Source organism: Acomys russatus, chromosome 1, assembly GCF_903995435.1.
Source record: "Acomys russatus chromosome 1, mAcoRus1.1, whole genome shotgun sequence".
In the NCBI taxonomy this organism is placed as follows: domain Eukaryota; kingdom Metazoa; phylum Chordata; class Mammalia; order Rodentia; family Muridae; genus Acomys; species Acomys russatus.
Genome location: NC_067137.1, coordinates 24,103,993 through 24,117,137, shown reverse-complemented (window position 1 = coordinate 24,117,137; position 13,145 = coordinate 24,103,993). Strand labels below are relative to the sequence as shown.

At 47.6% G+C, this 13,145-nt stretch overlaps 1 protein-coding gene across 4 annotated transcripts; it reads left to right on the top strand.

Moving 5' to 3' along the window:
• Positions 1–6: 6 nt before the first annotated feature.
• Positions 7–5,048, top strand: Eif2b4 (eukaryotic translation initiation factor 2B subunit delta). 4 transcript variants are annotated; one of them, XM_051141877.1, is made up of 13 exons: positions 7–166; positions 529–572; positions 866–1,001; positions 1,257–1,463; positions 1,716–1,798; positions 1,937–2,028; positions 2,251–2,365; positions 2,582–2,658; positions 2,786–2,888; positions 3,247–3,374; positions 3,496–3,673; positions 4,500–4,680; positions 4,807–5,048. In XM_051141877.1, the coding sequence occupies exons 1-13, from the start codon at positions 136–138 to the stop codon at positions 5,004–5,006; spliced, it is 1,575 nt and encodes a 524-aa protein (XP_050997834.1). In that variant the 5' UTR covers positions 7–135; the 3' UTR covers positions 5,007–5,048. The 4 variants fall into 4 exon arrangements, with proteins under 4 accessions (XP_050997834.1, XP_050997792.1, XP_050997754.1 ...); XM_051141835.1 differs by having other exon boundaries at positions 8–166; positions 1,254–1,463; XM_051141797.1 differs by lacking the exon at positions 7–166 and having other exon boundaries at positions 348–572.
• Positions 5,049–13,145: the final 8,097 nt, after the last annotated feature.

The following is a 13,145-nucleotide window of genomic DNA, read 5'->3' as shown; positions in this document are numbered from 1 at the left end:
GGGGCGGGACCCAGGGCACGCCGGAAGTTGTAGTCCGCTGGGGACTGACTCCGCGGGAGACGGCTGGGGAGCCTGCCTCCCAGGTGGCGCTGTAGTTTGAGTGACCTCGGCGGGAGGAGCCTAGGACCCACAATCATGGCTGCTGTGGCGGTGGCTGTCCGCGAAGGTGAGTGAGGGGCTGGATGCACCAACTGGTACTGGAGCAGATAAGCGCCGGGTCGCTGGTGCCGGGTACCGAGAGCTTTTGGGCCTTGCCGCACGGGTTCTGCCCATCTCGGGACTCTGATTTACATCATCTAGGGCTCGGCGCCGCTTGCCGGCTGTTCCCAGAAGGGTGACTGACCCTTTTCCTCCCCCGCCTGTCCTTTGATCCTGTCGCACAGTGCGTCCCCACGCGGATCCCGGAGCGCCTCGCGCCCGGCAGCCGAGCTGTGGTCATGCCAACCCAGCAGCCAGCTGCGCCGACGAGTCTCCCCAAGCCCTCCCGGAGCCTCTCTGGCTCACTCTGTGCCCTGTTTTCTGATGCAGAATCGAGATCCGAGATGAAGGCAGAACTTTCTCCTCGGCCCGGGGTAAGTGAGGGAGACCTCCCAAGTCGCCTGCCAAGCGCTGCACAGAAAGCTGTGTCACCTTCATTCGGCTCCATCTCCCACCCTTTTCAGTTCATTTCTCAGTAGAACCAGGAGATTTTACAGAGCTTTATGGCGTGTGCCTATGGCTCTGAAGAAGTTTGTCTCCCTGTGAGATGTAGACTTGTAAGTCAGAGAGGGGTAGGGACTTAACCTGTGGGAATCTAGTAAGCATCCAATATTGATACGCCTTTGGAATGGCCTGAGGAAGAGCAGTTCCCGTGTCTGTGTCTCAGGCAGCGGGGCGGGAGATGACCCAAGAAGAGAAGCTTCAGCTTCGGAAAGAAAAGAAACAGCAGAAGAAGAAACGGAAGGAGGAAAAGGGGACAGACCAAGAAATTGGCTCTGCTGTATCCGCAGCTCAGTGTCAAGGTGAGGGGACTTTTTAAAGAGCTGGGGTAGGGACGCTGGTTGAGGGATTTGGAAGGGGAGAAGGAACAGTTGATTTAAACAAAGATGGAAGAGGTTACTTGGAAGGCAGTGGCAAGCAGACAAAGCCGAGTCCCGGTGCCCAGGAGGCAAGGGCAGGCAGATCTCTGTAAATAGATAAATTAAAGGGAAACGTTAGTTGGGGCAAAGAGTTCGGCATCCTAGGGCTTGGGCACCTCTTCTCGCTGTCTTTAGCAGATGCAACCAGAGAACTCCCGGGACCTGGTAGTCAACCGGGAGGCACTGCTGGGGAGAAAGTTCCACCTGGCAGGAGTAAGGCAGAACTTCGCGCCGAAAGGAGAGCCAAGCAGGAGGCAGAGCGGGCCCTGAAACAGGCAAGAAAGGGGGAACAAGGCGGCCCTCCTCCTCAGGCCTGCCCCAGCACGGCTGGAGAAGCCACCTCAGGTATCTTCTCCTCATGTTCAAACTCCAGTCACTCCAAATTCTTGTAACCAACTCGGGCTCCCATGCTTCCCATGGGGTACAGAGTTTAAAGTTTTCCTGCTAACTCCATCCCTACCCCTATTTTTACTCCCCCCGCACCCCAAAAGCTCCATCTTCCCGACTTCCTGTTTTCCACGCAGTCCCACACGCACTGAAAACGCATCACCCATTTTGAGACGTTCGGCATCTTGAAAGCATATCATTAACTTTCAGGAGGGAAGCGTCTCCCTGAGCACACCCAGGTTGATGACCCCACACTCCTGAGGAGGCTTGTTAGAAAACCAGATGGACAACAGGTAGGAAGTGGCTTTGGTGTTTGGAGAATTGCCCTGGGCGAAGAAAGGGTCTGGGAAAGCACATATTAGGGTCAAAGAAATGAGTTTGCTTTCTACCGGGCTTTGTCCCATTTAGTCCCTTTCCTTTGTTTTCTCAAGGTTCCTACACGAAAGGATTATGGATCCAAAGTCAGTCTCTTCTCCCACCTACCCCAGTACAGCAGACAAAACTCCTTGACCCAGTACATGAGGTAGGGTCTTAGGGAAGTTTTCGTAAGTTCCAAGTCTGAGGAGATTGAGGAACTCAGTGTTTAAAGTAGCTGGAAAGTGTGGGTAGGTGGGGTTCAAACTCAAGGTAAAACTGCAGGGAATGGGGTGTCTGTGCTAGTAAAGGAAATTCCTTTTCATGAGGGGCGGTGGGCGAGAGGTACTCAAGTTCCCTTAAAAAGTCTGTGACACCACCGTCCCATCAGCATCCCATCCTCTGTGATCCACCCAGCCATGGTACGACTTGGTCTGCAGTACTCCCAGGGCCTTGTCAGTGGCTCCAATGCCCGCTGCATCGCACTGCTCCGCGCCTTGCAACAGGTATGCCCTGTTCTTGTCTCTGACTCCGCCCCACTCCCTAAGATTGCCCTAGTATGTCTTTCCCACCCCTACCCCCAATCCCCCACCCTGGTCATCTCTGGGACAAAGAAGGAATGACTCTCACACTCTGAACATTTCCCCAGGGAAGCTTGCCTCTGCCCCATTTCAGAGACCGTCCTTAAGGACATTTTGATGACCCATTTGTGTATTCTGTAGGTGATTCAGGATTACACAACACCTCCCAGTGAGGACCTCTCCAGGGATCTTGTAAATAAACTAAAGCCCTACATCAGGTGAGCCCTGGGGTGCAGCTCCATTTGCACCTTATGCGGTCCCTTCTTGTGGCCTTCTCTGCTTTCTTCTTGCTGTTCTCTTTTAAGTCCTAACCAGTTGCGCAAACCTGGGGCATTGTTGTTGCAGCTTCCTGACCCAGTGCCGCCCCCTGTCAGCAAGCATGTGCAACGCCATCAAGTTCCTTAACAAGGAAATTACTGGCATGAGCAGCTCCAAGCGGGAAGAGGAGGTGATGAAGGACTCTGGGAATGGGAAAGGCAAGGCTGCACCTGTGGTTAGGATGAGCAGCACATTCTGAACTCTCAGAAGACATGAATTGGCACAGCCCTAGTTGCTGCTTAGGGAAGTGTTTCGTCACTTGCATTCCTGCCATCTTGGGGTCCAGTTCAGGCCCATTGTTATAGACGTATTCAAGCAAAGGGCATGGTAGTTTTTTGTTTTTGTTTTGAGTATGTGGTCTCAGCTGTCCTGACCAAGTTGGCCTCAAACTCAGAGATCCTCCTGCTTCCTGAGTGCTAGGATCATGATTGGCACATATGGCATGACAAGCAGAAAGTGAACTGTATCCATGTTCTCTCGACATTTAGGCCAAGTCAGAACTTGGAGAAGCCATTGACCGGTATGTACAAGAGAAGATTGTGCTTGCAGCTCAGGCAATTTCACGATTTGCCTCTAAGAAGATCAGCGATGGGGACGTGATCCTGGTGTATGGATGGTAGGGTCGACACTGACTGAGGAAACTGGGGAGGGCAACCGTCAGAGGACACGTCTGCCCTGGCCTTGAACAGGCCACCAGCTAGTCGCGTTTATAACACCTCTTCTCCCTCCATATCTAGCTCATCCCTGGTGTCACGGATTCTCCGGGAGGCTTGGGTCGAGGGCAGGCGGTTTCGGGTGGTGGTGGTGGACAGCAGGCCCCGGCTTGAGGGAAGGCACATGCTCCGTTCTCTTGTTCGTGCTGGGGTCCCTACCTCCTACCTGCTGATTCCTGCAGCCTCCTACGTGCTCCCAGAGGTGAGAGTCCTCACAGGAGAGGAACTCCAGAGATGAAAAGGAAGGGTGTAGTAGCACAGGCACAGTAACCTTATGTGTTGTTCTTTTTCCCTGTTTGCATTTCTTTATTGTGGCAGGGAGTGGGGGAGAGGCTGGGAGTAGGCAGAGGCAGTACGCCCTGGCTTCTGTGTGGAAGTCAGAGGACACCCTTTGGAAGGGTCGGCTCTTCCCACATTCACATCCTGAGGACAGAACTCAGGTTGCCAAGGTTGGCAGTGACCACCCATTGAGGCACCTCATTGACCCTTACCTTTTATTATGTTTATTTATGTTGGGGGAGGGGCAGGGTTTCTCTGGGTAGCTTTTTTTTTTTTTTTTTTTTTTTAAAAAGACAAAGTCTCATGTAGTCCTAGCCGGCCTGGGGAATCCACAGAGATCTGCTTGCTTTTGCCTCCCAAGTACTGAGATTAAAGGTGACACCTAACACCTTTTATCCTTAATAGAAAAAGCAGGTGTGATGGTGATACTAACACTTCGAAGGCAGAGGCAGACAGATCTCTTGAGTTCAAGGCCAGCCTGGTCTAAAGAGTGAGTTCCAGTCAGGGCTATCTATACAGAGAAACCCTGTCTCGAAACAAAAACAAAAGGGAGAGAGAGAGATACAGAGAAGCAACTGCTACATGCAGAAGTACAGTTTAGCTATTACAAGAACACTATGTTAAAGCAGCAGCCACTGAAAGGAACGGGGCAGTTTCACTACTCTGGGACAATACAAGATGGCAGAGGCAGGGGACTTCATTATATGCTGATAGAACATAGCATCTTTCTTCCCACTCTACACTAACAGGTTTCTAAGGTGCTATTAGGAGCTCATGCACTCCTGGCCAATGGATCTGTGATGTCACGGGTAGGGACAGCACAGCTGGCCCTGGTGGCTCGAGCGTATAATGTTCCAGTACTGGTCTGCTGTGAAACGTACAAGTTCTGTGAGCGTGTGCAGACTGATGCCTTCGTCTCCAACGAGCTAGGTAAGCAGAGCAGAGGTCAGTAACCAGCTGAGGCTGTTGGAGCCTGAGGATACTTGAGAGAGGAAAGGAAATTAAACCCTGACTGTTTTTCTAAAAGGATGTTAACAGGCCCACTCACTATTGCAGATGACCCTGATGATCTGCAGTGCAAGCGGAGAGAGCAGGTGGCCCTGGCTAACTGGCAGAACCATCCATCGCTCCGGTTGTTGAATCTGGTCTATGATGTGACTCCACCTGAACTCGTGGATCTGGTGATCACAGAGTTGGGCATGATCCCTTGCAGCTCTGTGCCTGTTGTCCTTCGGGTCAAGAGCAGTGACCAGTGAAAGGGAAATAGGGTCAATAAAAACCTACTCCCTATCCCTTAACTCTGCTGCCTTTGTATGTCTGAGCATCTCTGCCTCTTAGGTCAGGAACTCACACTCTGCAACCCCTCACACCCCCTGGGAACCTATGTATGGAAACCCTTTTCAGGTGGTTGACTCTAAGCCAGTGCTTTGGAGCAAGATGGTTCGCTTAGGTATCAAACCTATTCATAGGCCAGGCGTGTGGCATTCCCAGAACTCCCCTTTAATCCCAGCAGGGTTAGCCAGTCTCTATAAAATTTTCCCCTGCCCCCAATCTCTGTAAAATTAAAGGCCAGCCTGTTCTACATAGTGAGTTCCAAGCCAGCTAGGGCTACAAAGTGAGACCTTGTTTCAAAAACAACTACTACCAGCACTCGAGAGACAGAGGCAGGCGGATTGCTGTGAATTCAAGGCCAGCCTGGTCTACAAAGTAAGTCCAGGACAGCCTGTTTCGAAAAACCAACTACTAGGGCTGGAGAAGTAGCTCATTAGTTAAGAACACTGGCTATTTTTCCAGAGGACAGTGTTCAATACCCAGCACCCATATGGTGGTTCACACCCATCTGTAACTCAGTTTCAGAATATCCAATGCCCTCTTCTGACCTCCTTGGGCACCAGGCATGTATGTGATGCACATACAGATAGACAAAATGTGCATACACGTAGTAGCTGGGCATGGTGGCACATGCTGTTAATCCCAGCACTCTGGAGGCAGAGACAAGATCTGAGTTTGAGGCCAGGAAGTATACTGAAAGTTATAGAAGTACACAGAAAATCCCTGTCTCAAAAACAAAAACCTAAATAAGTATAATTTAAAAACATAAAATTTTTATTTATTATTATTTTTTTCTCAAAACAGGGTTTCTCTGTGTATTAGCCCTGGCTGTCCTAGAACTCTCTTTGTAGACCAGTCTGGCCTCGAACTCACAGAGATCCACTTACCTCTGCCTCCCAAGTGCTGGGATGAAAGGTGTGTACCACCATGCCTGGATATAAAAAAAATTTTTTTAACAAAAAACTATTCATGTCTTGAGTCATTAGTGCTGGTATTTGTGTAGTACCTGAGGTGTAAGTCACAAGGAGCTATGGTGGGACGTAGATGCAGAAGCAGAAAGACCAAGTCAAAAAGCCAAGAGCAGAGCTAGAGCTTAGTTATAGCTCACCTGGATCAAGGCTTCGGAGCCATCCCCAGCACAAGTCCTAGCCTTAGTGATACATTTATTTATTGGTCTTTCCTGAGACAGGGTTTCTCTGTGTAGCCCTGGCTGTCCTGGAACTCACTTCTGTAGATCAGGCTGGCCTTGAACTCAGATCCCGCTTGCCTCTGCTTCCCCAGTGCTGAGATTAAAAAGGTGTGCACCACCACTCCTAGCTCTAAATTGGCATTTATGTCAGAAATGCTTATGCTGGAAAGGTGGAGAGACAGTTCAGTGGTTAAGAGTACTGATTGTTCTTCCAGAGGACCTGGGCTCAGCACCCACATAGCAACTTACAGCCCCCTGTAACTCCAAGATCTGACACCCTCATTTAGACATATATGCAGGCAATACACATAAAAATAAATAAATAAATACTCCCTCCCCCATTTAAAAAAAAACACGATTTATTTACTATGTGTACAGTGTTCTGCCTCCACATACACCTGCACACCAGGAGAGAATAGATCTCATTATAGATGGTGGTGAGCCACTGTAGAGACCAAACCAATGACATTTTGTGTTCAGGGTCTGCTAATTTGACCCCCCCGCCCCATCCCCACCCTCGGAGTTTCCAGGGAGAGCAAAAAACATACAGCTAGTAATCTGCCCTGAGAGCTTGCACCCCAGGCCAACCAATCAGAGCTACAGGTCACAGTGACCAGAACAAACAAAAAATCTCCCCCACAGTCTAGCCCTGGTCCCCAAGACAATCAGTGTAAAGGGCAACATTTCTGTACCCCTCCGACCTATCATGTAACAGCAAGGCTTAGAAAACCACTTAGAAACCCCCACCTGCAATTTTTCCTTTAAAAACCCTGTTCCCCTAGCACTACTGGCCACCATCTTCTCTTCTCATGAGGGAGCTGACGGTCCAGGCTCTGAGCTTGACTAATAAATGAGACCCTATGTGATTTGCATCTGGCTGATTCCTGGTGGTCTTTTGGGGTTTCACGACTTGGGCATTATACCACCATGTGCTTGCTGGGAATTGAACTCAGGACCTTTGGAAGAGCAGCCAGTACGATTAACCTCTGAGCCATCTCTCCAGCCTTTTTGTTTTGTTTTGTTTTGTTTTTAGAGACAGAATTGTTCTGTGTAGCCTACTCATTTTGTAGACCATGCTGGCCCTGAACTCACAGCCACCTGCCTCTACCTCTGCCTACCCTATGCTGGGATCACAGGCATGTGCCACCCAGCCCAGCACTTTTCCCTTTTATACTGTTAAATTGATACATCTATATGAAATCTTACTGATTAAAAAAAGGAGTCAGTTACAAGGCATTACTGCTGAGGCATAAAGAAGTTGTTTATATCATAATTTAAGTCAGGATGTGGTCACAAGCAGTCTGAATCCAAATCATCCTTAAGATTATATAGCTTAGAGCTGTCTCAACTCCCTTCCCCCAAAGGGGGGTTACTTGTTACGCTTGCAGAGTTTCCAGAACTCACGTCAGGTGCCTCATCTACTTCCAGTTCCAGGGATCTGATGCTCTCTGGCCTTCAAAGGCACTTGAATATATATGGTGCAAATAAACTCACACAGGCATACACACATACACATTAAAAAAAAAAGTGTTGGCTTTCCTCCCATCTTCCAAGCGCTGAAGATTGCTGGGACAAGTACAAACCACAATATCTGGCTCTGCTATGCCCTTCAGGTTAACATACAAAGGGAGTCCAGGACAGGCAAGGCTACACAGAGAAACCCTGTCTTGGAACTCTCTCCAAAAACAAAAAGAAAAAAAGAAAAGAAAAATATTTTCTCAGTAAAAGAATCAGACGTGTTGGTACACGCCTTTAATTCCAGCACTCGGGAGGCAGAGGCAGGTGGATCGCTGTGAGTTTGAGGCTAGCCTGGTCTACAAAGTGAGTCCAGGACAGCCAAGGCTACACAGAGAAACCCTGTCTTGGGGGAAAAAAAAAAAAAAGAAAGAAAGAAAAGAAAAAGAAAGAATCAGGTGGCAGCCAGGTGTGGTGATACAGGCCTTTAATCCCAGCACTCAGGGAGGCAGAGGCAAGGACCTATCTGTGAGTTCAAGGCCAGCCTGTTCTACAAAGAGAGTTCCAGGACAGCCAGGCCTATTTACACAGAGAAACCCTGTCACAAAAACAAACAAACAAAAGAATCAGGAGGCAGATCAACAGAAGAAGTAGCTTAGTTTCAGGGTCAAGTATGATGATGCTAGGACAGAAGTTTAATGCTGAGAGCTAAAGCTACATAGGTAGACTGGGGCTTGGCTGAGAGCTCAGCTACTGGTATCTATGGAACAGAAATCACCTATGTTGCCTGTAAAGGTGTGGTGTGTGTTTTGGTTTGTTTTGAAATTTGTTGGCATAATGTTCTTGTGGACTGTGCAGGGTTTACCCTGGCTCATTCTAATGCTGATCTCTCTACTTCACTATCTGGTTTCAGTATGGACATTGCATTGTGATGTTTATTCTAAGTGTCTCCTGTCTCAAGTGTGTGTAAACACGTCACCATTTGTTCTTTGTTTTGTTTGTCTGGTTTTTGTTGTTTTTGCTGTTTTGAGATAGGGTTTCTCTGTGTAGCCTTGGCTGTCCTAGATTTGCTTTGTAGCCCAGGCTGGCCTCGGACTCAGTGATCTGCCTGCCTCTGCCTCCCGAGTGCTGGGATTAAAGGCGTGTGCCACCATGTCTGGCTAACATTTGTTCTTTGTATTACCAATAAAATCCAAATTTTGCTTGCTAGCCAATGCTGAGCAAGACAGAGAATAGTGTAGAACGTTCTGGTCAACTAAGGAGACGAGAAAGAGCAGGAAGGGAAGGAAGGAGGCATGTGGTGAGGACTGAGAAAACACCAAGAGAGATGAACCATACCTAGGAGCTGAATAAAGAAGCAAGTATAATGTGGGAAATCTGAATGGGAGGAAGCTATACTATTGGAGGTTTAGGATAGGGTAGTTATTGCTCAGTATTATGCTCTAGGATAATTAAATATATCCTATCTCTCTGTGTAGTTATTTGGGTATAACGCTGGTCAAGGAGTAACTGCTGATTTACAAAACAATAAGTCAATATTAAATAATACTTTTATAATTAATAATTAATAATACATTTTCATGAAGGATAAAGGTAGAATTCTCCTCATTAGATGCGACAATTATAAAAACTTGTCATTTTTGTTTCCTTTGATACAAGTCTCACAGCCTTGAGCAGTGTAGCTGATGCTGCCCTTGAACTCCAGCTCCTCCCACTGCCACTTTGCAAGTGCTGGATTCTGCCACAAACCAGCCTTCTTTTGTCTTTATTACATTTAATTGTGTGGGTGCAGGTACATGAGGGTAGCCGTAAGGTTAAGACAAGTTTCTCCTCCAGTCCTTATTTTTTTCCTTGCTGTAGTTACTGTATAGCAAATCACAGAAATTAATCATTTTCATTCTTGCAGATGTCAATGTGTCTTTTAAAAATATGGGAGTTTACACATGCCAAATAATGTTTTCTTAGTAATATCTAACCCAAAAACAAATGTCCATTCTTTTCTCAAAATTGGCTTTTTACAGGAGGTCATTTAAATACAAGTAAATACATACAACTGATTGTTATAGACCAAAAAGCAGGGCTGGGATGTGGCTCAGTGGTAGAGCATCTCACCTGCCTAGTCCATAGGTCTTACACTTCCATCCCTAGAGGTTTCTTTTAAACTCCCTAAGCCCTGTAGTTTCCTGTTCAGGATACATAAACGGGTCACAGTGCTTCACACTGCTTTGTATCAGGAAGCACACAAATATGTGCGTGAGTTTGCTTTTAGTGATAAGTGTGTCCTGGCATTTTAAGGTTTCCTTGAACCTTTCATCTACCCAACCAATCATTACCCAACTGCTAATGATTATCTGAATAATTTCACTGAAATATAAACTTTTTTTTCTAACTCTCTCTTTCCATATTTCATAAGTGCACTCGATTTAAAGGGTGTGATGGCACATGCCTGTAAGACAGCACAGGGAAGGCTGAGGCAGGAAAGTCATGAATTTGTGCCCAGCATAGGCTCCTACATAACTCAAAAAAGGAGAGAAAAAAAGAGTAAGTTCCTCAAGCAGCTTGTTTTTCTAAACTCTAAGCCATACTGGAAAGGCAGGATGAGTACTTAACTGTTCCCTTATGTTTCTGGGTTTTGTTTTTCAGACATGGTCTTGTCACATAGGTCAAGCTATCCTTGAAACTATCTTAGCCTTCTAAGTGCTGGGACTCCAGGCTTTGGGCTACCATACTTGGTGGCATGTTTTATTTTTATGTCAGTACGAGCTCCTGGGATTGATTGATTGATTGATTGATTTTAGGTTTTTTGAGAAAGGGTTTCTCTGTGTAACAGTCCTGGCTATCTTGGACTCAATTTTGTAGACCAGCCTGGCCTTGAACTCACAGCGATCTGTCTATCTCTGCCTCCTGAGTGCTGGGATTAAAGGAGTGCACAATCATGCCCCGCCCTGTGCTTCTGGGATTTTTATATCCGAATATGCCACCCAGTTGTCAAATTAGAGCAAATCAACAAGGGTAGGTTCATGCTTTAGAAAGATAACAAGAAATTAGAGACAGCCGGGCGCGATGGTGCATGCCTTTAATCCCAGAACTCAGGAGGCAGAGGCAGGCGGATCACTGTGAGTTCGAGGCCAGCAACCCTGTCTCGGAAAAAAAAAATTAGAGACATGCCTGTAATCCCAGCACTCAGGAGGCAGAGGCAGGTGGATTTCTGTGGGTTTGAGGTTAGCCTGGTCTACAAACTGAGTCCAGGACAGCCAGGACTACACTGAGAAACCATGGGGGGAGGGGGAGAGACAGAGAGAGAGAGAGAGAGAGAGAGATTGATTAGAGAGAGAACACCTAAAAGAATGCTTTCAGCCAGGCATGGTTGTGCACGCCTTTAATCCCAGCACTCGGGAGGCAGATGCAGGTGGATTGCTGTGAGTTCGAGGCCAGCCTGGTCTACAAAGCAAGTCTAGGACAGCCAAGGCTACACAGAGAAACTTTGCCTTAAAGAAGGAGGAGGAGGAGGAGGAAGAGGAGGAGGAAGAAGAAGAGGAGAAGTACCCAGATAGGGCCTGGGGAGATGGCTCAAAGGTTACGAGCACTGGTTGTTCTCCAGAGGTCCTGAGTTCAATTCCCAGCACCCACTTGGTGGCTCATAACCATCTATAATGGTGCCCTCTTCTGGCCTGCAGGTACACACGCAGGCAGAACACTGTATAAATAAATCCTTAAAAAAAAAAAGATAACCGGCATTGAGGTTTGCCAATGAGGCAGGTCACTGATGAGTTCAAGCCACCTAGGGTGAGGAAAGATGAGAAAGAAGGGAATTTGAGTATAAACACATAAAATGTGTTGGATCAACAATAAAAAATGGGTGAATTGCCTGTGGGGTTGGAGAAATTTGAAAATAGTCTTCACTTGATGCCCTTTGTATCTTAATTTTGAGCTACAAGAATCTTTTTTGAAAATTAAAGTTATTAATTTAAAATACTTTGTGACAAAACCAAATGGAACTTAATCAGAGGCAGCAGGATTTTGAGAGATTTTTGTTCATCACAGTAGTAAATCTTTAACTTCCTAAAATGTTTAGGTGCCAATACCTAAAAGAAGAAAGTCACTCAAAATACTGTCTTCTTGACATAAGGGAATATGAGAGAATGGGGTGTCCTCTTACTTTTCTTGTAGATTTCGACAAGCTTTCCTTTGGGAGCAGAAGGGGCGGAGTTCGAGACAGGGTCTCTCTGTATAGCTTTGGCTGTCCCAGATTCACTATGTAGACCAGGCCTGCCCTCTGCCTCCCAAGTGCTGGGACTAAAGACATGTGCCACGCCAGTTTGTTTGTTTGTTTGTTTAGGAGACAAAATTACCCAGGTAGGGGCCTGAAGTCCTGGACTCAAGAGAGCTTCCTACTTCAGGCCTGAGGACCTAAGGACTACTGGTGGGTACGACACACACCTTCTTTTTCATTTTTCTGAGACAAGGTCTCTTATATTTTTTATTGTGAACCTAGCCTTTAACGGCTGGGCCTTCTCTTCAGGTCCAGACATGGTCTCATATAGTACAGGCTAGCCTCAACTTCCAAACAGTCAAGGATGACTTTGAACTGCTGATCCTCTTGCCTCCATCTGCCCAGTGCTGTGCACCATTATGTCCGACTTCTACACTTCCCCAAATGTTTAACAAAGGGAACTAGTATACAAGCAGAATAGTAACCGACAAGACTATTTGGAAAGGGAAAAGCTTACTTATTCCATCTCTTCCTGTTCATTTTATTCACGCCCCGTCTGGGGAAGGGCAGACTTGTTAAATTTATACGGTTTTAAATGGCTCAGGCAAACTTGCTGTACTAGTTTCCTCCTTCGTAGGCCACCTCCCAGTGAGGGGATGGTGAGAGGCCTGGCACTCTTTAGAATTGCAGTCTACCCCGCCAGGCTACGCACCCGGCCCTCCTCCCGCCCGCCATCCCTCCACCTCCTCCCCACTTCTTTTCCTTGGCCTCTTCCCAATCTTTTATTTTCTTCCTGTCTTGGTTCATTCGCTTGCAACAGAAAGTCATTAGATCTCTGGCAGCCGGCGATGAGGGTTTTTCTCCTAGTCCGCCAAGTCTGGTTGCAGCTAAGAGTCCCGGACCCCCGCCCCCCCCCATACCCCCCCCCCCCCCACAAAAAAGAAGGAAAGCCCGGAGTGTTGGCACACGCCTTTAGCCCCAGCACTCGGGAGGTAGGCGGGTCTCTGTGAGTTCAAGGACAGCCTGGCCTACGAGGGCTGGACCATAAGAGAAGCCCTACTAATCAGTGTGGCCGCCACAAGGCCAGCAACCCGGGTGGGAAGGCAGGTCGGAAAGCTCGTCCTCAAAAGCTTTTCGGCAAGGCCTCTGGGGAAAGCCACGGTGCCGCGCAGGCGCCGACCTCCCCTTCCGGTCACTGAAATTCCC

Coding starts and splice junctions, on each gene's coding strand:
- Eif2b4 (XM_051141765.1), top strand. CDS start 438: ATGCCAACCCAGCAGCCAGCTGCGCCGACGAGTCTCCCCAAGCCCTCC. Junction 1,464..1,715: donor GGCTGGAGAAGCCACCTCAG/GTATCTTCTCCT, acceptor ATTAACTTTCAG/GAGGGAAGCGTCTCCCTGAG. Junction 1,799..1,936: donor GAAAACCAGATGGACAACAG/GTAGGAAGTGGC, acceptor TGTTTTCTCAAG/GTTCCTACACGAAAGGATTA.